This window comes from Neodiprion fabricii, chromosome 3, assembly GCF_021155785.1.
Source record: "Neodiprion fabricii isolate iyNeoFabr1 chromosome 3, iyNeoFabr1.1, whole genome shotgun sequence".
Taxonomy (NCBI): Eukaryota; Metazoa; Arthropoda; class Insecta; order Hymenoptera; family Diprionidae; genus Neodiprion; species Neodiprion fabricii.
This window is the reverse complement of record NC_060241.1, coordinates 25852781-25876626: the sequence shown is the minus strand read 5'-3', so window position 1 is coordinate 25876626 and position 23846 is coordinate 25852781. Positions and strand designations below refer to the sequence as shown.

General features: G+C 42.1%; 2 protein-coding genes across 3 annotated transcripts in view; both read right to left on the bottom strand.

Annotated features, from left to right (window-relative positions):
* Nucleotides 1-462, bottom strand: part of LOC124178472 (choline O-acetyltransferase) — a 68374-nt gene extending 67912 nt beyond the window's left edge. The window contains exon 1 of the mRNA XM_046561834.1: nucleotides 245-462. Coding sequence (XP_046417790.1) covers nucleotides 245-353 — 109 coding nt within the window. The 5' untranslated portion in view covers nucleotides 354-462. The remainder of the gene's footprint in view (nucleotides 1-244) is intronic.
* A 14092-nt stretch (nucleotides 463-14554) lies between these two features.
* On the bottom strand, nucleotides 14555-23411 carry LOC124178473 (vesicular acetylcholine transporter). 2 transcript variants are annotated; one of them, XM_046561835.1, is made up of 3 exons: nucleotides 23284-23411; nucleotides 22144-22332; nucleotides 14555-19441 (listed from the first exon to the last, which is right to left on the bottom strand). In XM_046561835.1, the coding sequence occupies exon 3, from the start codon at nucleotides 19295-19297 to the stop codon at nucleotides 17474-17476; it is 1824 nt and encodes a 607-aa protein (XP_046417791.1). In that variant the 5' UTR covers nucleotides 19298-19441; nucleotides 22144-22332; nucleotides 23284-23411; the 3' UTR covers nucleotides 14555-17473. The 2 variants fall into 2 exon arrangements, with proteins under 2 accessions (XP_046417791.1, XP_046417792.1); XM_046561836.1 differs by lacking the exon at nucleotides 22144-22332 and having other exon boundaries at nucleotides 23284-23375.
* Between the last annotated feature and the right edge of the window lie 435 nt (nucleotides 23412-23846).

Genomic DNA, 23846 nt, shown 5'->3' with positions numbered 1-23846 from the left:
GGAATTTTGTCCCGTCGACCTTTTGATCTTTCGCATTTTTGTACCCCAGCCCGTCACAACACGTTTTACAAAATATCGTTTTTGTTTTTTTGCTAACCGGAACAACCGTATCTTCGTATTCTGAGAAAATTATTGGCCCCAAGGGTTTAAAATACGGACGACGTGCGACAATCTCTCGCAATCACCACACTAACCGTGCGAATGGGAACAGCCAGCGTATTACAAATAACAATTAAGAACTCACCATATTTTGTTAAATCCACTCTGTATGGTGTTATCCGTGGGGTAGTTTTTTTCGAAAACCAAGCCTTCTCACACTCGCTGTTGTTTTTTGGTGAACGAAAATCAGCCATGATACCGAGATACTATTTTTATTTTACCACTGTTAAAAATCAATTCGTGATGAAATATTGGTGCAACCATTCGATGGATATTGTGGTCCTCCTTCACCGCGCACACCGTCGATCGTAGCCGGTTATATTTCGCCAAATGTTCGGTATCGAGTTTTTCATAACGTTGTCAGTGACCAGTTCGCGAATTACACCATACGCGCACACATGACGATGACGATCTAACGAACGTTAATAACTTTGCTTTTCGACCTTCGACTATACTCAAAGTCAATAGGGAAACGTGATCCGGATGGTTATAATATGTTGTTCAATTCTTGAGTCGGTACGTGAAACTTCTTGACCAATACCGTGATCGGTCGAAAATTACTGCGAGGTAGAAAAACATGAGAATGATGTTTTTATAACATGGGCTTAATAAGGCCCTCTTTAGATGCCTCTAATGCGTGTGAGAAGTGGCGCTTTTTACGAGGTCACGAGTTACGTAGAACAACTACAGTCTCTTATAAATCCACTAGTTACTTTTTTGCACGCTATTTTGACAACCTAGTTACGTTTTCGCACGCTTCACGGACACCATAAGATATATTTTTTCTGCACTTTTTACAAAAGGCATACATTTTTTACATACTTGTGATACTCGTGCGAAAAAGCAGACTCCTTGCGAAAGTTGTTAAGTCAGCAGCACTCGGCCTCGTAACCATTGTCAAAAGTCCGTTTTCTTGGACTAGTATCACCAACTGCGAATTTGCAATTCAGCCTGAACTATCAATACTGCTGGACATTTCTTGATCTTTTTTTCAAACTCGACCAGCATTTATCCTTTTATTGTAATCAACAACTCTGTCAAGTTTCAAATCGGTCTCTTAATATATATACCAAAGTCATGGAAAACAAAATAACTGGTTATAAAAACTACATGTATTTTAGATTTAAAACTTTGAAAACTTATCGGCACGTGTTCCAGTTAACGGAGAGACTTTAAACTTTACACAGATTTATTTTGAATAATTTGGAACAGATCTGGGGGGTTTTTTGATGAAAAATTTTCCGACCCTCATATAAAGATCATCCTATTGTGCATGCCAAATCTGCAGACTTGGTTTTCTATAAGTTTGAGGAAATAAATCCATATTTTTTCATCGTACTTAATATTTTCTTGGTCTTTGCATTCCTCTCACAGCTTTTCACAACTGCACACTTGAATTGTGCAATTTATATTTATAAATATATTTAATTGTGAATACTTTTAAATTAAAGAGTCAGATCATTGCAATACCAAACTTTTTTCATTTTCACGAAATTCTAACTGTTAATGAAAAAGTAAAATTTATCCGAACAAGAATATTCTCGCTTGTTTGAGTAAATTGTATTCAATGAGTTTCTTATATATTGGTACGAATAGCGTAAGCAATTGATGTTCATCAAAAAAACGAAAATGGATTGAAAAGAATATGATAAAAAGCTCGAAATGTAGCAGTAAAATTATTCCCAAGGTTAAAGTTTTCTAGACTATAAACATTTTTCAATTGAAAATTTATCTCAATAATAACAATTTCATCATCCTACTGCAAATTAGATACCAATTTTTGTTCTCTATCATAATTGGAAGCAATTGGGAGCTTTTTGAAGAACATCAAATTTTTAAGTTGTATGAGCCAATATCTACGAACTTACTGAATTCAATCAACCGAAACAGGCAGAATAATACTTGTCTCATAAGACTCTGATGTTATTCAAAATTTCACATAACAATCGACAAAATTTTGAGTCTAACTGAAATGTCCCCTCGAATGATTTAAAAAATTCAACCAGAAAAATTAAATGAGCGCTGTTGACACTTTGAAGGCATGGTAAAGACTATTAAAAATTTACAGAAAATGCAGCCACACCCATGAGGCAAGGCCAAAGGTCACTTCATTACGCCGTAAATACTAAATATATTACAATGTAGAAATTTTAGATGGCATCACACCCTTGACCACAAGCTAGCCTAGCAAGGCCCGTGGACATTTCAATTGAACCTAAATTTACTCTAACAGTGAACGTCTAATGGTATAATTTGTAATAGTTTTCACCGTCGTATCAGGATTTAGATAACTCCGATTATAGATATTTAACTGAGAGAGGCAATTAATCGTGAATACATAATTCGTGATACGAGTTTTGAAAAGTATTGTATTCTTAATTTCGACATGAGTCTGTGAAGCAAGCCGGTTTTTTGAAAATTGCATCAGTTGTTGTACAGTTTTAAGTAAATTATTTCAACAGAGAAAAATAACCTGTAAGAAATACACGAAAGAAAAAGTTAAAGAATTACTTCGGTATTGCGACTCGATGCGAAGAGTTTTATTAAAGCGAAGAAATTAAATGATGCTTGGAAGTTGTATTAAAGTCGCATTTCAATTTAAAATTTCAACAAACTTGCAAAATCCTCGCAGAGAAAAAATTAATAATTTACACTGATTAACATTTCAATTACAGAACAAAGAAACGCCAGAGATGTGTCGCAAAATAGCTGTTTCGCTTTCAAGCCTCGGCTAAAGGCGGAAATTTCTGCACCGAGGACTGTACTTTCTGGTGTTTAGGTATCCGACGAAAATAAAGCGAATGGAAATAATTATGATTCACATTAACGGAAGCTTCGACACGTTAACAAATAAAATCGAGCCTGCCGAGCCGACAGTATTTTTCCAAATACGGAATATGATGAATATTCATGCGTTGCACACTGCCCGATGACCGTATTATTCCAAGTGCGGTTCGTTTAAATAGTTCAAAGGTAAACACAAAACGTACGTAAGTGTTACTATCTACGGAATGAAAAGCTTTTTTGACACCATCGAATACATGTCTTATCGCGCCTGGGACAAATCTAAATATGGGAAGGAATCCACCCCCGAAAAAAGAGAAAGAGAGAAAGAGAGAAAAGAATGGAACGGCAGACGTGATTGCATCTACTAGGTAAAAAAAATACGGTGCCTTTCCCCGTTTCTCTTCTTGCTCGGGAAAACGACCCCCTAGTTCTCGCTCTGTATGTGCCCACACAGGGATACAGGGTCGGTTGTATCCCCGCAGGCCACAGCCACGGCCACAATCCCATTCTTCTACTTCACCCCTCCTGCAGACCGTGGCTTAGACGGTTGGGGTGGCCAGTGTAACGACGCGTTGTCAGTTAATCAAGCCATTCCGTCCTCGGACCATGATCGAATTGCCGCGTCGAAAGTTCTTCAGTTTCTTCCTTTTCTCGTCCCCATCTCTGCGGCGGTTGGGTTTGTTCGTCAGTCTTTTCGAAGGACTGAAAACATTTCTCGGTGACTTCGACAGGTCGAGATGGTTTCGAGGAACGAAATACAACGAAGGCTGCGCTGGTTCCTCGATAATCAAGGCACAGGGCTCGTCCTGATTTCGCGGCCCCGAAATGTCCGTCGTTAAGTCTTTGAGGATCAGGCGACACCGGAAGGGCTAAGAGCTCGTAAATGGTTTTATTAAGAGTTCGTGGCGCTCGAATTAAGCCATAAATCCTGCGTTTATCTTGCGCCAGCTCTTTCCCTTTTTCGCCCGAAGCGCAAGCGGCGATCTTGTCTAGATTTCGAGGCTGCGGTACGCAAAGAAAGTGCGTTGCTAAATTTGGTAGCCGAGTAACTGCAGGGCTAGTAATAATCCTGGACGAGCGTTAGGGAGAAGAAACGCGAGGCCAATTCCCACGGCAACAATTTTCTTGAGCATCACCGTTACGGAAATAAGTTGGCAAAGTTTATCCCCATGCAGCGGCTACGTCACACCCTAAACGGAGTTGAAATATATTGTCCCAACTCAGCATATGGGGGACGTGCTAATGCGGTTTTATGTGCACACAGATACCCATAACGCAACATGGTACCCCCGAGAAGTGGTAATAACGCGGTGCGAGGGTTCGGTGCAGAACTGGTCCCGGTGTCATCTCGCTACTTTATTCATAAGATGGGATAACTTTATATCGCAAGACCTTAGCCGAATAGCTCCTCGCGCCATGATGGGAGATGAAGATGATGGAGCATCGGAACCCCGTCCGTTTGCACCGTCGTCGCAACATTTACGAGTATCAGCTTATATTACGTATTTTCTGCTCGCCGGTCGTTTTTCCATCCGGGTTTCAAACAGGTATGTATGCACTTTTCACGCGCACGACAGACTCTCCCGACTAGCAGGACGTCAAAAAACCGACCTCTAGTTATCCTCGCGAATTCCTCCGTTACTCGCGAATCGCTTTAACCACGTGTCCGGACAATGACATTGTGTACGATGACAAGCTGCAAGGGTGCAGCGCGCGTGTATCTGTGCATGTAAGCCGGTGAAAGGATGTCGTTTTGCTTGGACCATCAATCTGTATTACCGTTGTCAGCCACGTATTAGCGACGGAAAATATTGCATCGGGGTTTGCGTATGGAATAAAAATGAAGGTGTGTGCTGAACGCCGTCTGCACCCCACTTGTCACCGCCCAAAGAGAAAAAAATTTATTTTTATATATATATATATATCTGGCACAATCTGGCCACAATTGCAGCTACTAAGGTGACCAAAGCGTTGGATTTACTATTTAGATGATAAGATTATATCCAATAGGCGTTTATGTTCCACGTAACACTCCGATTACATATTACATGTTATATATATGGAAAACGATACCTACGTAAGTTTTCTTATTTCAGGCAAAACAACATTTTGGCCATCTCTATAATCGGAGTGTTACGTCGAATATAAACGCCTGTTAGATATAATCTTATATTTATATATAATATATATATATATATATGATTATATCTAACAGGCGTTTGTATTCGACGTAACACTCCGATTATAGAGATGGCCAAAACTTGCTAAAAATCGAATTTTCGTCACGAATCAATCAACGAAAGAAAATGGTAGAACGACAAGAAATGGAGCATCCATTCCTTATTTACTTCCATGCCGATGCGACGAATTGCCTAAAAGCTTCCTGACGTAACTTCGAACCAACTCGAGCGCACACGTGTCCCCTTTGCGCGATGAAAAAATACATCACGAGATTCATCGGGCCTGCGGCTCATCGTCCGCCTTGATCTTCGACGCCGATAAGGTCCAGCGGCTAATGGCTGCGGTGCACCGACGAATTCCGTTAAGTGGTCGGCGCCGTTTCAGGCCAGACGATCGCCCGAATGAACGAACGGAGGTGCGGACGAACGGCACAGGAAATTTGTAACAAGCTCGCTTCCTTTTCGTGTTCCCAAGTGTTTCCGCACAGACTCTTGGGTCATCCCCTGGGAAGGGCGTCACAATGCTCGCCAGCCCACTTTACAAACGGCCCTTTGTCTGAGCAGCCCGCTGAATCCCCCGCCTCGACCCTCCTTCAACCCCCTTCAACCCCGAGGCACGTTACATTCTTTTATCAAGGTTTAGACGGGGCTTGTCCTTTGCACCAGAGGCCAGGTCTCTTCCGTTTTGTACGGTTCTACAGTTGAGCTCGCCGACTTTGCGACTTGTACATCCGTACCGGGGTTACTAGGAAAATACGCGTTCGTTACATCAGACCCGAGTGATGGGATAGGGGAATGTCGTTGCGGTCTGAGACCGACGTAACACATCGATTCCTTCTTACTTCTTCGCGTGATTTGCGAACGTCTGAAGACGCTGGATTGGGATATTGTCCGTAAGTCAAAGAGGTGCGAAACGTGTCTCGTTAACGAGGAGAATGTCGATTGGCGATTATACCGACTCGTAGATAAGAATCTGCCAATTTGACTCGACTATGAACGGAAGCTTATCATTTCTGATCAGTTCATTTCAATAACGTTCGAAGAGCTGATAGCAATCTTCGTTGAATTGGATGCTCGTGAAAGTTGTGAGTAAGAAAATACCGTAGGTGGGTTAGCGAGATATCTTGAGTGGAGAATAAATCAGCCGAGGCGAATCTACCACTCATCGCTTTCATCTTCGGATCGTGTTCCAGGAGCCATCGTTGATGTAGTAATTTTTTTTCCTCCCTTGCGCGCTCTCGTTTTATTCCTCCTCTCAGCCTCTCCTCGTCTTCGTTCGTCCGTGTTCTTCCTGAACCCCCTCAGCCCTCGTGGTCTCGAAGCCCCGTTACATGGAGGCGGCTAATGCGAACACCACGCCAGTGTGTACGAGATAAAGCACGGTGGATACTCCGACTCGAGGGCAGAGCCTCCGGGAAAAAGGGATCGCTCCATCTCCAGTTCCGAGTCTGCATGGCGTTGCACGGTCAAGTAAGCCCTTCGTCTTTCGGGATTTTTCCCTCAAGGGTCTACTTTTTCTTCCCGGCGGAGAATTGAAAATCATTACGAACGGAGCCTCGCCAAGAGTCGTTATTCTATTCGTAAAAATCAAATCAAGGAAGCGAGAAAAACGGTAGAAGTGGTAAAGAAAAATTCGTAACGTGAAATTGGGTTACTAGTTTCTTTTTTTTCTTCTTCGATTGTCGACTCAGAATCGCGTGTCAGCTTATTTAATTCACCTTATAACTTGAAGTATAGATCGTTAGTGGATTTCTCGGGTGATTAATACATCGGCGTTGTGTAAAAAAATGCAATCCTCCAAGGAGAGGAAAAAGAACTGAGTGCTGCCCTCGGTTCTTTGTGATTTTGGGGCGTTATGGGGAAGGTCTACAATGTCCTGCTTCTATCGCACGATTTATCAAATTCAAGCTTATCGCGACACGGAGGCGGACGAGCAAGAACGTGACAAATTGGCAGCAAGGGTGAACATCAGTGGCTGTTGAGACGGATACATCTGTTCTTTCCTTCGGCTTGTGTAGCGTGCACAAATGCGGATGGATTGTATTCGCGTGACGCGTGACTGGGTGCTCGATTTCATTTGAAATTACCGCGATTCACTCACTACCAGTTATTTGTCGAACAATACTAAGCGCGTCATTATTTTACGGGCAATGTAGAGATTCGGAAAATAAAAATGCAAACATGTATTCACGGTGTCTCGAACAGTGTCTAGTTTGCGAATACCGTTATTGAAGTATTGAATTTCGCCAATTTGTAATAGCTCACCGAACCAGGAATCATATCAAGGGCGTAATAATTCTCATTTACTATTGAAATCATCTTAAGTTCCAGCGCGACGTTAGGCTTCAAATATTCTAAATTCACATAACAATGTCGAAAACGTAACGGGTTAGCGTAACAATACCAAGCGTAGCATTATTTTACGGATAATGTAAATCCAGGAAAGAAAAATGCAAACATGTACTCATGATTTCTCAAACAGTGTCTCGTTTGCGAATACCATTATTGAAGTGTTGAATTTTACCAGTTTGTAATAGCTCATTGAATCAAGAAATCTCAATCAGTATTGAAATCATCTCTATTTCATATCCGATATTAGTGTTGAGATATCCGCAACGCTTGTTCACTAAATTTTGAATTCGCACAATAATTTCGAGCATGTAACGAGTTGGCGTAATCATCGACAAGATGTAGAGGCTCCTTTCGACGAATACAAAAATGCCACGGGGTGTGTACAGTGCTAACGTACGTGGTATGCACACAGTTAAGCAGGGTGAAGCGAGGTTAGCAGTAGTAGCAAAAGCTGCACGTGTTACCGGCATGCCTTTCCAGGCGAACGAGCAGATACCAGACAGGCGTTAGGAAGAATTAAAAGGGATAATGGGAATTAAATCTGCACCCTTGATTAAATTTCATCACCTTGACCCAAATGTTGGTATAAACTTGTAGCCTCGATCGAGAATCAAAGCTTAGCAGGTTGAAACAGTTTTCGAACACTTTAAGAATCTCGGTCCTCCGGTTTCATTTCTCGCGACATAGCCGTACTAGTAAACAAAATTTCAGGTATTACAGTTAAAAGAAAATTCTAATGTAACGAGTTTCGTTACAATAACGCATCAAATACTGTCGATATTAAAAAAAGATATGGCACAAGTACGTATTTAGTGTGATCGTAGTCGTGAATAGCAGAGCTTCTGGTTGCAGCTGCTTTCGGGAAAGTGAGCTTAACGAGTACTCCGGAAAACACACCCTGCATACTCATCCGACACTCATTACTCGAATTGGAACACACGACACGATCCGGCCACTAAAACAGCCAACCTTCTGCAGTCCTGTGCGTTATGTTCTATGAATGAAGCCCCGCAAGGCTCGCTTATTTCGAGGAAAATCCACAATTATCCGGAAACCCATCAGCGACCATTCATATCTTATTCACGCCCCCTCTTGGATTTCACCCCCCCCCCCCCCCCCCCCTCTCCCGACGCCTTTTCGCCCCCCTCGCCGCGCCATTCGCCTCTGCACCCCTGTTTCTACCGCACCCTGCGACCACGCAGCACCCCTGTTTCGGAACAAGACCGACCCCTCCGGGCTGTGCTGACAAATCGAGATATAATAGACCGGAGTAGCTGTGTAGGCACATAAGGAAGTAAATGATAAAGTCGTAACGGGAATTGTTGCGGGCGTGCGTTGATGTTACTTTTATCAGGACGTTACGACGAAGTCGACCGACATTTTTAAATTTTTACTCCTTTGCTTTCAGAAAGCAGCGAAAGTTGATGTTTCATCACCACGGAAAATGATGGTTGAGTTTTCACTGAATTTCCAAATTACCATGACTAGAGAATCACCTTAGATCATTTTAAGCTAGACTTTTGAATGTGTGTGCATATATGATTAATCTTATCCCGAAAACATCTCGAGATTGAATGAATGGATTTTTGTGGTTATGATCTCGATCCAAGAAGCTCTTGTCAACTTAGATCAGATTTTGAGTTTCATTTATTTGAACAAAATTTAATAACCAAACATTGCATTCGACAATGTTTTCCGATCTCGGAACGTCAAGGTCAGCCGGATCAATTTGTAATTCTTTTGATCCGCTCGATCCAAGAGTAACGTTACGACCGAGTTCACTCACCCTGGTTTACTTTCACTGCGCTGTCTTTCGAATAAGTATCCGAACCAAAAGTAATGTCCCAAGACGTTCTACGCTCTATTTTAGTCATTTAAGAGAAATGGAATTTCTTTAGGGTGAAAGATGTTCAGAAAATCTAATTTACTGGTGCAAAATCACGGCATTCCGATCGCTTTGATCACCTAACGTGGATCCACCTATATTCCCCGATTTTCTCTGAGAATTCTCGATTTTTCCTTCCACGTGATCGCTTCAGGCTGACAGTGCCAATCCTGTTGGCTGTTTCTCGGGGGATCTGGTAATTACAAAGAGCAACATTACTGGATTCGGAGGATCCCCGTACCCGGAGGCAAAACGTGTGAATAAATAAGTACTTCGGGGGGCGCGTCACCATGCCAACGATCCCCAGCCTCTACAACCTGACTGACAAGCCTGAAACCACGACCCCAAATCCAGGCTCGGTCACGTCGCGTGTCTCGGTCACCCGCAACTTTTTTCTGCAACACTGCTAAACCTGGGAGATCGAGATGCGAAATACCAACGCGAATATATTCGTAGAGGATCGAACAGGTGGACCATTTTTCTTTCTCGGAAAAATTCATCTCGAATTAAGTTTTCGGAGGATAATCAGCCGCCGCTGATGCATCCTCGTCACTCTAATTGACACATGGATTCATTACTCATAGGGCGTCAGAATGATTAAGATTTACATCGAGAATTGATGAAATTGTTATATTCGTAAGTTGAATTTTTTTACTTACAGCATTCCGACTAATCCAAATTTCGATACCTCATGGATAAGTTTTAACTGTTAAAATTATGTCGGTACTATTTCAAAGCGTTTTTTGGAGAAATACAGCAGCGAAATTTTTATCAACATTATACTGAAACCATCGGAAAAATTTTCACCGTAACAGCTTACAAATTTAAAAATACGACGTCATTTCAGCTTTTGTATATTTTGGCAAATATCTTCTGCACTGACAAGTGACAGAAATTACCATTACGTATCGATAAACTGGACAGCCAACATTGTTTTCCAATCCAAACATCTCTCGTTCATAAAATCACTCTTGTGTCAGAGCAAAAGTGAGCGGTGTCTCAATGTTTAACTCGCAACAAGTCCCGGGTATAATAAACAATGTTTGTCAGAGGAGGAAAAAACTCTTAAATTTCGCAGAAAGTTTCAGTTTCGTGAAATGTGCGGCTTAATGGGTGTACCAAAGCCCCAAAAATATACAGGTGTGAAACAACCCTTAAATGACCGGAAAAATGATCGCCTTCGAATTCACTCGAAATTTCACGATCCATTAGTTTTTCCTTTTCCTCGCCTCAGCTGCGTCCCGGCAATTGGATCTCGTCGATGTCTCGACACGTTCCTTTCCTATCGCCTGCCCTCGAAGGGACTCCCCGTCTCCGACACCATCCATGTCCATTAATCGAGCTTGGTCAGCACTACGTCCTTCGAATCTTCACCCAGGGGGGTTCAACGCAGGCTAATCCCGTTTCTCGTGAACCACAACCGTGGCTTGTTGAGGTAGGTTTGCGCAATCTGATTTCAAGCCCCGTTTGCCGTCGTATCTATACTGTGGTAATCCATTTGGGGGCTTATTTGGAAGAATCAAAAGGTTTCTCCTATAATGTTGAGAAGGTTATCAGCCAGACTTCACCTTCTCACTCACATCGAGGGTCTTACTCCTCAGCTTTTTACCATATCTAGATGAAAATATTGAGTTACTAAGTTGAACTTTTGTAATCCAGATTTCTATGTATTCCAAGAAATTCCAGAGAAATAATTACGAAATTTTATCAGGACCATGAAAGAGAATGAAAAGATTCGAGAAGTTTTACCTTTTTTGGTTAAAAAAAATCGATTCGTCAAAGCTCGATAGATTGGGTAAAAATTAAACTAAAAAATATCATCAACTTTTATAGACTGGATTTTTTTTCTGACCACAGTCAAGCAAAAATTATTGACATTCCAAGAAAATGTGGTATTAATAAATGTTTAGTGTGATTATCGTTGCGGATACTACATTTTGTGGTCATTGTAAGATTAAATCGGTTTCTTTGGTAGACTATATTTTTTTCAGTCGAATAAGGCCTTAAGAGAAGCAAAAATTATTGTAACGCACACTAGATTTTCGGGTCACCTGGGTGCAAAACTCCGACGAGTCAAAGTTCCGAATGTGCGAAAATGAGAAAATTTCAAAATCTGAAACATCGAAATTTTGTATTATCGAAGATTTTCATTTCCATGAATTTTTGGCTTGGTGAAATTGCACCACTTCGATATTTCTTTGTTTTTGATTTTCGATATTTTTATGTTCGGAATCCTGGTAATTCTGATTTTCGATTTCTCCGTTTTTTTACACCCACTTGTTGAGTAAACTACGCTGTGTGAGTATATTTTGATTTCCGGAATTTTACTCTATCGAAACTTTGCTCTATCGTAACTTGAATTATCAGAATCTTTCATTTCGCAAGTCTTTAGCTGTCGGGCTTCCGACCATTCGAAGCTTTGTTGTTGTGTAAAAATTTGATTTCTTTACTTCACGTTTCACCGCTAAATGATTTGGAATTAGGCGCTTTCCGAACCTCAACATCGCTTCAAATTTTCTCTCGATGCGTGATTTACAATCCCAAAAACGTGAAAAGATGACCAAATGAAATTCCAAATGCCACAGTCACTCCACACAGGTTATAGTCCCAACGAAAAGAAGCGCTCTGAATTTCTTGTGTCATGATATATCCGACGGAGAATTTCCGGTGTATCGAATCTGTGTCGTGAACCGAGTGCCCGATGCGTCGAGTGTGAGGTAAGTCCGTGCGAAAAGCTGGTAATCCGATTAGACGCCTCATTGGCCAACTACAACACCAAGCTTTGGGGTCTTCCGGCGAATAAACCGACGGTTTTCCTCCTGTACTTTTTTTTCCGAGTTTGCCGTAGTGGTTGCGCCCATACATGGATTTTGGCAATTCTCTTTTCCCATACGTAACTCGATCCTGATTACTGTCTTGACATTATTTTTTTCTTTTTTTTTTCAATTTATTGCATGTTTTTTTTTTTTTATCTATTCATAGATCACAAACGACGGTTTTCCAAATATCATCACGGCCCGCCAAACGAGCCATGGCTTTACTCCTCGAATATTTTTTCCCCCTCATTGATAGCCGACGAAGGGGACGAAGGCACTTCGACTACTAGTTCATTCCACCCTTCCAACCGCTCCCTAATATAAATATTATTACATTTTGATGGGGTTACGTTGACACTGGTCCCTGGGCCGGCTTTCCGATGGAAGGGGTTACCGTTCCTTTCAACTTTTTCATCAGCCTGAAGCTCTTCGGTCACGTGGCGAGATAATACCTGGGACTTAACCTGCATGGGACTCGGTAACAGAGGTTGGATGCAACCTGGAATAATCGGTTTTACAAAACGAAGGTATATTCAACCTGTTGAAACTTGAACCCATGGTATTGAATAGATCTCGAATATAATGTTGATGAAATGAAATTTTTATAATGGAACCGGTTCGGAGAACATGAAACTCAAAACTGTTGGCAATTTTATCTCTGCAGTAAATCGAAATCTCTTTTTACATATTACTGTTAAAGAGGTTGCTTAACCAAAGATTGAAACTTTTCGTTAATTTTATGACAGGAATATTGAGTATTCATCAAGTTATTATTTTCTCTCCCTCAAAGTATCTACAAAGATGGAAAATAGTGGAATTATAAGCAGAAGCTTAGATTGTATCGATGCTACATTTTAAATTGCTTGAAAACTGTTAAAACCTTGTTAATTCATTGTACTTCGTGTTACGGCGGGTTGTTTTATTCGCAAGACTATTTCTTACAAATTTATTGGAACAGTTTTTTTTATCATGTTGGCATTGTTAAGTTTTTAATTGTACAACGTTTTACTGACACTGATTATTATGATCAATAAATGACAATATTTATGAATTGACCAGTGAGAAATAAAAATGCATTGTAGAATCAAAATGAATGAAACTGCTGAAGTTTTGACGAATTTGATGCAGTTTGAAATGAAGCACCGACATATCAAAGCTTTTTGTTATAATTGCAGTATGTTGTTTTTTTTATTTTTGTATTTTTAAAGAGATCTTCGTAAAAAGTATCGGTTTTTGGTCATCCGGACTCCTTAAAAACAGATAGAAACTCGCTCGGTGTAGTCGGTGCATTCCAATTAAAATAGCAGAGCGAAAAATTCAGTCCCTTTTATTTTTTGAAGAGTTCACGTGTCTTCTAATATTCGAATGAATTCCTCGACCTGACGATAAACTGTATTATTTACTAAGCTTCATCCAAGAGTTGTTCGATTTATATACAATTCGAGGGAATTCGGGAATTCCACCAAATTACCGGTACAGTTTTTTTCAACTACCTTCTACCAAGCACAATTCATTCTGTTTCACTTCGGTCGTCAATGTGAATCAAAAACGAAGAAACTTTTTCATCTGGGATTTTAGACAGCAAAGAAAATCAAAACCATTTTCATCAAAATTCATTTTTCCTCAACCTGTGATAATTAAAATCCTTCAAGAATATTGAATTCCTGGTCTTATCGGTACTATGATTTGAAAAATTTGCCGCGCTTAACCCAAAGCAAACTTCAATGCATGCACGCATGAATCGTGCATTTAAGACCAAAAAATCAGTCTAAAACTTATCAAACTATTTGGTGTCAATTAAAATGATTATATACAGTGTCTTTGATTTTGTCATGAAATTAATATTGCGTACTTGGATGAAATTCAACACGCCAAAGTCACCAGGAATCCTTTACTAAAAGTTCACCGTTCGATCTTAAAAAAAAAAAAAACGACTGCCGAAAGAGCAAACGAACATTGCTTCATCGCACACACCGATACCTGTGATTAATGTAAAGCCTAAACTTAACGCGTCAACTTCATTGTGGTTCAGCATACAGTATGGAGTTTAAGTTGCTTCCTGGGGCGTCACGGTCTCGATATTACATGTATAATCAATTCAGTAATCTCAAGTAAAATAGATTGAATATTCACAGTCTGTGGTGGCTCCGAAAAGGTTTACGCTACTAAGCGGAATTCGGCTCGGAGCTGTTACATAAACTATCAGGTGACGGATTACGACCGGTACCGAACGATTCGCAAAGCGGATAGAGTTTAGAGTCCCGGACGTTTTGAATGGAGAGACCGATTCATAACAGAAATTTGACAGCAGTTTTGTACGTAGAATCAGCTGTGATCCACAAATTACGATTCGTTGGATGAAATTCAATATAATATTCTTCGGTAACAATGACGTTTTAATAACTGGTTCAACAACGTTACAGTGGCGTATAATTAAATTACATACATCCTCACAGTTTATAATATTTCATATAACCTGAATCTGACACGGTTTTGTGAATACTAGTATGTCATACTAGTAAATAAATGTTAATATAATTTATGTTTGAAATATTTGTGTATATATGTATATTTAAATCTAGCACGGAATGATATACGCTTCGGATTTCTAAGTACTTTCATCGATGACTTTCATTGCGTGATATGTCGAAATTATAATTACTCTACGTAAATAATTTCATAACAATACACATGCAGATACATTTATATTAGATAGATATAAATGTATACGACATGATTCGCAATCAATATGTTATAATATACTTTTATAATACAGCAGGCAGATATTAGAGATCTTACAGGACGATGGAATTTAACGCTAATATTTACAAGAGATAAAAGAAGCTAACACAGCTAATATTAATATATATGTATACATATATCTATGTGTATCATGTATTTGTAATATACAATTATTTATATGTTAGACTGTAATTGGTATATCAAGTTATATTCAGTATTGTTGTGTTGTTATTAATATCTATAGTTATAGGTTAGCATATCGAATATAATAATAATTACTCAGGGGGTCATTCAAATATTATTGTACATTTTTGGAGGATAGAAGATCAAAAACTAGGAAATGGAGTGTTCCGCGCCTATAACATAGAGTGAAATAAAGAATTTCGAAAAGGCCAGGTTATGCTTTATTTTGCAAATTATAACTATCCGCGAAATTAACTGTATTCCAAAAATAGAAAGTTTATTGAATAAATTTGAAAGCTTTATTCCGTCAAACAAAAGCTTATGACATCAAAATTAGTTTCTTTAAAAATTAAAGGTTATACTATATTTTCCGTTGACGAATTCAATTTTAGAAAAACCTGTATTCCCTTTTGTACTTGTACGGTAGCTCGCGAATTTCGGAATATTATGAAAATTGCTTGGGAAGGTGGAAAATTTATCACGGAAGGATCAATGAAAGTCTCCGTGACCAATTTTGAAATGCGTAGAGGGTGATTGGGGATCTGAAATAGGACAAAATAGAGGTATTCAATATTTGAATGGTCCCTATAGTACGCATATGGTAGATGAGCGTATACATATTTAGCGTCCAGTTAAAAAAATATCACATTTGAAAATAATACTCAGAAATCTAAATCAATGGTTACCGAATCAGGGGAATCTTATGGTCGTTCTATGCTCGAAGGACAAACACCACTGTTACCTTATAAACGAAAGTCAGATCATAATCGTAGACTTCATAAAATATATAGTAAAGAGAATATATCTTCTATAAACAAAATATATGGCAACGAAAAAAATATGTAGCTTATAAAATATTTACAAAACTCGAATGAATCGCGTTCAACGGATTTTATTGCACTGCAAGTATAAGTTTGAATCTTCAACACGATGTATGCGTCATATTTATAATCTGTGATTCCGGAATGGATTAAAGTTCTAAATTCATTTTCCACCAGATAAATCATGCAGATGACGTGTGTTAATTCCGCATAAAATTGCACGTAACCCAATTGAATTCAAATCAATACCAGAGCGAAAAGTACGCCTGTAAAAATAAAGACATATTTGTACGTCTTTTCACTGGACTTTAATCGTTAACTGACATTACATACCGAATGCTTGTACGCGCTACATTTCATTAATCTAAATATATGAGTAATTTAACCGAGTGTGACATCTCGATTTCAGAGCTTTGGCATAGGCGATAAAGTTCAACTAAAAGCTCGTGACGTTGTTCCGAAAAAGTTTGTGAAACTAAGATGTGACCCTCGGTCTATTTATTTACCTATAACACTTTACAGACTAGGGTTTCGGGCCCCTGATCTGGGACCCTGATATGTTATCTTGGTTCAGCAACTGAGATATTCAACGCAACGAAAATAAGATATAACTATCAATAAATAATACGGAACTCGCTCGACCAATGATGTCTTGAAGAGGATCCCTTGCTGACTGGGAAACTCGACCGTCCAGCTTTGGCCTTGCGAGCGAGCTCCGTTTAGTAACGTACATTTATATACATATCTATCAACTCTTGCACACTCACTCGCTCGTTCGTTCAAATCCCTCTAAACTAAACAGTGCTTGATCCTCGAGGGAATTGGATTGCTCCGGAAGAACAGTCCTTCACCACTCTCGGGACTAACGTGCATCGCATTTGTACGTCACAAATACCTTTCACCCTAAAATTACGCCCCGAATTATCTCTCGGAACTCGATAGATTCATTTGTCAAGGCCGTCAATCCATCCCCCAAATACCGGAACAATATTTCATTAAAAAACTTTTACTTTCTCGCATCGCTGCACCGTTCACGCCAAAAAAAAGAAACTGACATTCGTTACATATAATTTAGCTAACTTTCAGTTTTTAGAATATTCGTTAGTTTATCCTACGCAAAGATTCTCCACCATTCATCTTGAAATAATTTGAAAAGCACTCTGCTGAAAAAAGCGAAGGAACTCAAAAGAACCTGCCAACGACAAGTTATTCCCTAAAACATACGAAAATAAGCTAACAAACAACATGAGACACAGTGAGTGCTAATAATGCAACTATCCTGACAAAAAATCGTAACATTCATTTGGGAAGCATAAACAGCATGAAGATATTTTCTCGTCACACTCACTCTCGGCAGGCACTCCGTACTCCCGGAGAAGACATCTTGCTTCCGCACACCCGAAGAACAAGAACTCTTCCCGAGGTTTTCGAACCAGCATAATATCATACCTGTCCAACATCGTTCCGGCGTGGTCCGATTATTGCTCTCTGGTTCCTAATTCAGTACTTTTGAAACGTTTACTAGGGAGTTCGAAATGCATCGAATGACTAGAACATCCCCTGCCTAAACGGATTGCTGTCCCCGGCAGGTTTTTCGGGCTCAACGGACCGCCTGAAGGGATTCGCGTCCCCTTGGGGCTCGTGCTGAGGCTGCTTCGGCTGACCGTAGCTCGTTTGGTGTCCAAAGCTCTGTTCCGTCTGGCCGTAGCTTCGTTGCTGTCCGAACGCCTGCTGCGTTGTTTGTTGCGGAGCTTGCGGCGGTGCCGAGTATCCACTCTGACCTCCGAAGCTCGTTGGTTGCTGGCCGTAGCCTTGCGGCTGTTGCTCGTAACCTCTGCTCTGGTTGTATCCACTTCCTTCGTACCCGTTTTGGGACGGATTATACTGATCAGTGGGATAGTCCGACGCCTGATCGATGTTTGTCTCGATTCTACCCTGGGTCAAGTGGTTTCCCACCTCGCCATTAACCGGTCTTTGCTCCTGAAGTACGTACGTCTGATACTCTTTGTCCGGAGGATCCTGCATCAGGACGTTCGCCTCGTCCTGGAAGGGCTTGAAGTCGTAAATGTGCCTCAGGTAGTAGAGAACCGGTGCGTACATCAGGTTGGAAAAGGCAATGCCGATGTTAAGCGCGGTGAATCCGATCGCTTCGACGACACCACCGGCTATTATAGGACCCACCGCGTACGCGACGCTGTAAGAAATGTCGGCGATGGCGTAGATGCTACCGTAAACCGAAACGTATCGCACGTCGACAAGGTATCCAAGGGTTGGAAGCAGAGCCGTGTCAATCAGAGCGATTCCGAAGCAGATGCCGCAGATCGGTATCATCAGGACCTTGTAGGAGGTCGAAAATGGAATTATGAAGCAGCACAGTCCCTCCAGCGCCAGTCCGCAGGCTGCCATCAGCCACTGGTACTGAGGGTACTGCTTGGCCATCTTGACGGTTATCACAACCCCGAATACGTGCGGGAAGAAGGCGGGTAGCCAGATCATCCCCATCTTCCAGTTGTCGTGAGTTATGTTGTCCTCCATCCACAGGGATATGGTTGGTTCAAGAAACGCCAGAGCGACGTTGGACATCATCAGAGCACCGGCGCACACCGCTATATAGGGATCGATGAACAGACGCCAGATCGGAATCGTCGGACCCCTGTCTCTGTTCCTGTCCTTGAGTTGTTCCTTCAGTGGTTTCATAACGAGAAGAAGCATGAAACCGTCTAGTAGGCTGACGAAGGCGAGGATGAGGAAGGGCATTTCCTTGCCGGCGAACTGGTAGAGCGCCCCGCCAAAAGGAGGCGCTACCAAACATCCGAAGCTGATGAAAGCCAAGGCGATTCCGAGCGCTTTCGACCGCTCCGCTTCCTCGGTGAAACGATCGGCTATCATGGCGAGACCAGCTGTGTCCGCGAATGCGGATCCCACGCCTTGGAGGCTCCTGGCGAAGAAGAGGATTCCGTAGCTTCGGCCACAGGCAAAAACGGCGGTGGACAGAAACATTATGGTCAGTCCAATCATCATGGGTATGTCGTAGCCGATCCTGTCGATCAGCGCGCCGGAAAAGGGGTTCACCATCAGCTGGACAATAGCTTTCGAGGCAAAGAGGATACCCGTCGCCGAGTCCTGACCGTGATGGGAGGGTGGGCCCGTCACCGTGCTGTTGGTCTCTGGCTCGTCGCCGAATGCTCCGACGTACTTAAGATAATCGGGGATAATTGGCACGATTACCATGTACAACATGTTGTCCAAGAGCAGGGCTATCGAGACGATGACGAGGATCAATTTACGCTGCGACTTCGGCTCCTGGAGTTTCGTCCAAACGACCTCCTTCAGCTCCCCGAACTCCATGTTGATTATCGGTATCGTAGTCATAGCTGCACAGGCCCAAGAGGCGCGAAGCGCCTGGGCCCACGGTGACTCGCTAACCCCAGGGGCCAGGTCAATAGGCGGTAACCTCGACGACCTCGAGCTTTTCGACGGAGGTGGCGGCGCGCATCAGGCCAGGTCGGGGGTTACCTACAACAAATAGCGCAACAACAAGTCCGTTAGCCCACAGCTAAAGAAATCATCGTTAGGGGTTTCAAGGCTTTTGGGGCTTTCTTTTTTCTTTCTTTTCTTTTTGTTTTTTTTTTTTTTTTAATTTATGGATTTTTAGGAGAGGAGCCCTGGCCCGGCCATCAGCGCAACCGACCTCGTCGCAACGACTTATCGCCGTTTTGTCTTTTACTTTAACTTGAAATAAAACAGTCACACATGTTACTCAGCTCTCTCTCTCTCTCTCTGTCTCACTTCACACTTTACTTCCGCAGCGTGACTCGCGTGCGTTTAATCAAGCACTCGACGCTTGCACATGTTGACGGTGCTGGCTAAGGCTCCCCTCGAAGACTCAATGATGTTTGAATTTTCTATACTTTTTGTCTTCCTAATTTCTTTTACAGTTTTTTTATTAGTTTAACATACATCTACAGATTTCATGCTTTAACCTCGAATGCTTGATTCGTCGGATTCTGCGTTCTTGGAAATTGTCAGCCACTTGGAGAAGGAGCGAGACACGGCCGTGTCCTCGAAATGTTTTCGCTGTTGTAATAATTTAAGACTGTATCAGATACCGAATGCGATTTACGAACTCATACTTGTATAGTACGCGGGATAAAATAACGTCGACTTTGCGATCGCGTGACTTTTATGAGCAGCTGATGAGGGTGCAGGCGGTGCCCGTTAACGAAACACGCGAATAAGCGAACCCCAAGTACGGTATAAGAATAAGACGTGAACCGTGCGAAAATATTTTGCAATATGCAAAAATATGCATTCATTTACTTCGCTAAATTGGTGAAATATCAAATCGCACCGTCACTGGACTCGACCGTAAAAGTCGAGGAAATGACGCGCGCCCGGCTTATCGCTTGACAAGAACGAACGAAAATCCTTAATTAACGTCAGCCATTAAAAGTTTTATTCCCTCGTCGGTGGATCCGAAGCACCACTGATTCACCGCGACGCTCGACCTCGTCGTTGTCGATCGAACGTGTGTGTCTAAGACGTGATTCTGGTCCTGGAATATATTTGCTAATTTACCCACAAATAGGGCGTATAAAGTAAAAGCTCGCTCGTAAACGCAGTTGCACAATACAGGTATACGAGCTTATACAACGATATGGCTGTGCATCAATGTAAACACTGAAGCTCCTCCCCCTGTCAAATTAATTCGAAATTTCCTTGCAATGCTAGCAAGAAATCGTTTCAATGACTCGCTTTGGAATTTACCACTCGTAGGTGAAAACGTAGGTAGGTATTGATTCGGGTGAGTGAAAAAATAAGAGCGAAGAATAACCGAACTGCAAAGTTCTCGAAGAGCTCCGACACTGTGACAGAGTCCCTTTGACCTTTCACCGTTTCCTTCATTTCGTCGCGTGAATGATGCAAGCACAAGGTCATAGATTACCTTCCGCTAGATAGTGGGTGGTCACTGTGCGATGGCTGAGGAGATAACTGCACACCCTTTCATTGAAATTAGTCGCGTATACCGACTTGGACAGACCGAGCGTCATACGTATGAGCGCGATTTTGTATGTAGACCTACTTGCCGGTTAGACCTCTGGGGAAATAATACTGCAAGCCGGTCCCTGCTTAATTAATTGTGCCTCGACGGCCCGTCGATGCTTTAATGTTTTAAAGTATTTACTTAGCGAATGAACGAGGGTTCCTGTTTGTTCCGGTGCTTTGCATCGCCAGGGTTGTGACAGGTTCTGTAGGGGATGGATGCCGGGCGAAGGGTGTCCAAATATCGGTTAGTTAGATCGGCCCTCGCCGTTGTACGACAAATTTCAACGTTGTCGCGGTGACCGCTAACATTGCAATTTTCCAACGAAACCGAAGCCAAACGAATGCCGAATATATAATCGCTCATCCGTAATTCAGGTACGAGTAATCTGGACAGGACTGAAATAAAGTCCCGAATTCCTCGGTGATGAGTCAAATTTTTTCAAGCTTGACTAACGGTCAAGAAAAATAAGCGGATCATATAGTAGACCTGGTAACGTAAGGTATACATGTCGTGATTCACAAGATTTTGATCAAGCGTATCGTAAGAAGATTCTATTTTCAAATTAAACACACGGCTGAAAAAAATTTTATCCGGTACCAAATACCACGTATCGAAATGAATTTAAAAGTTTGTTGAAAGTAAGTTCTTTGCTGTTGTTTGTTGCTCTGTCTCCCTCTAACCGGGAAAACTCGTGCAGTAGTAAAAGCCGATTTCATCAAAATTTTTTTGACACACTTGTGTGCCAAAAAAAAAGAGACCCCCGTATCGGCGTTTTGCAAAATGTGAAGAACTAGTCGAAGCTTTTTTTCGATATCTTCTGAGGGACTTTCCATTTTTCTAAAAATATTTCTAAATTGCATTGATCATTTTTCGACCAAAACAGTTTTTTTTTTTCTTCAAATTTTGATCTAATTTTCTTCCTCTTCCGAAGAAATGCCTATTCGTTGAAACAACGAAACATGAGTATCTTTGTTTCAGCTTCATAAAATTGTATTAAATTTTTTTATTGAAATTGGTCTCATCTCTCACGTGACCTATCCTTCAAGTTACTATTTTTTAAGCTATAGATCGGAGCATTTTACAACCCCTGTATAAATAGCCGACGGATCTGATAGTCGAAAATAAAGTTCTTACTACGAGGCATTTACGTAAAGGGTAAAAGGCGACTCACCAGAGTTGTTAGCAAATTTTTGTCGCAGAGAGTTGGCGAGACGCTGGGGGCCCGCTAACGGCAGATTCGCCAGCAGGCCGCTCAGAGTGGGGCCCGTTACTTCCGGGCCTTCGTCCGAGCCGCTTCTCGTCTCCGTCGTTTTTGTCGTGCCCTGGCCCTCCACCTTTCAAGCCGCGACCTTTACCGCGCCTGCAATCAGGCGAAAAAATGCTAAATTCCGACAAGTCCCGACCAATTTTTTTCTTTCCAAAATACTCGTAGGTGAGAGAGTGAAAAGAGAAAGTTCAGCTTCTGCAGGTTGGGCAACCATGAATTGGCTTCATGCTTTACGTAGCTCCGGAGCTTTTAAAAAGCCATATACGCAGGGTCGAGGACACGCTTAGCCGAGGAAATCGACACGTGATATCGTCGCCCCCTCGACGGAGGGTTGGGGATTCGGAGAATCGACATCGCGCAAAATTGTCTGACAGTTCGACGGGAGCCGCAAATTCACCCGACGAGAATTTTGGTCTTTGCGTAAGCGATTGATTCTGGCAATTTGCTGAGTTCAATATCGAGACGTCCTTTATGTCTCGAAAACCGCAAATAATCCTTTACCTAAGAAGTTACAAAGGCTCGACTCAGACTTTACGTAAATACCAATTACTCCACATTCGGTAAACAAATTGACGCTCATTGTTCGGAAAGTTTATTGCACGCGGCAACGGATCACCAAATTAGCTATCGTTAATTAATCGATCGAACATCTGCACGGAGGGGATGAATTCGTGAGACTTTAAAATCTTTGATTATGCAAGCATCGTGGTACCGGCGATGAGTAAATTGAATAAATTGTTAGGCGCCAAGTTCTAAAAATTTAAAAATGACAAAATATTTCAAAGTTTGATCCGCTATCTTCTAATCTTTGAAAATTTTAAGGGCAGGATTATTTGAGAGAGACGGGGTTTTACCTCAAGTTATAGCGAGAACTCACCACTATCGATCTATCAACAAACGGTTCATCAATTTTGAGAACGGGATATAGGATACAGAGAGAAAGAATAAAGAAAAGAAAATTAATCACAAATTGCACAACCGCGAATGAATTAGCTCGAGCGAAAAGCACAGGGTGTGAATATCGAGGATGGTGTGTTTACTTACGTAGACCAAAAGCTCCCGGCAAAGAAAACACGCGGGCACCGCGTATCGCGACGTGTCTCTCCCTCGGGGTAGCGTCGGGACGTCTGTCGTCGAAGGTGTCCCCGCCACCGGGTCACCCGCACCCCTCGCGCCCCCCTTTTGCCCTCGCAACCCCCGTCGAGGGCGCAGCCGCCGCCAGGAGCCGCCCGGGATTGGCTCGGAGTTCGTACGTCAGCCCCTCGGTGCGAGGAAGGTGGCCAGGTACGAGGGTTGCCGGTCGATGATGCCCAGTATTTCTGTACCTAGGTCGATACCTCTCACCTGTGAAGTGGTGCGCGTGGGCGGCGGGAAGAGGTTCGGGGGCGCAGTGTTTTTCAACCTGGAGGGTTTGAGTGCTTCGAGTTGACCCCGGCGATGCTTACGCGATCGCAGAGACGACCGATTTCGAATCGCGATTCAGCCAAGGTCGGCCTTATTTCGAAGCCAGAAAAGAGATGATCGCTCCTCGTGCACCGGCCCATGCTTGTACAAAAGCTCGGCCGAAGGGCAACCGGAAATCCAGTCATCCAAGTCCGTTGAACATC

What these genes read in the sequence shown, in the direction of transcription:
- LOC124178473 (XM_046561835.1), bottom strand. Translation starts at nt 19,297, where the DNA reads ATGACTACGATACCGATAATCAACATGGAGTTCGGGGAGCTGAAGGAG.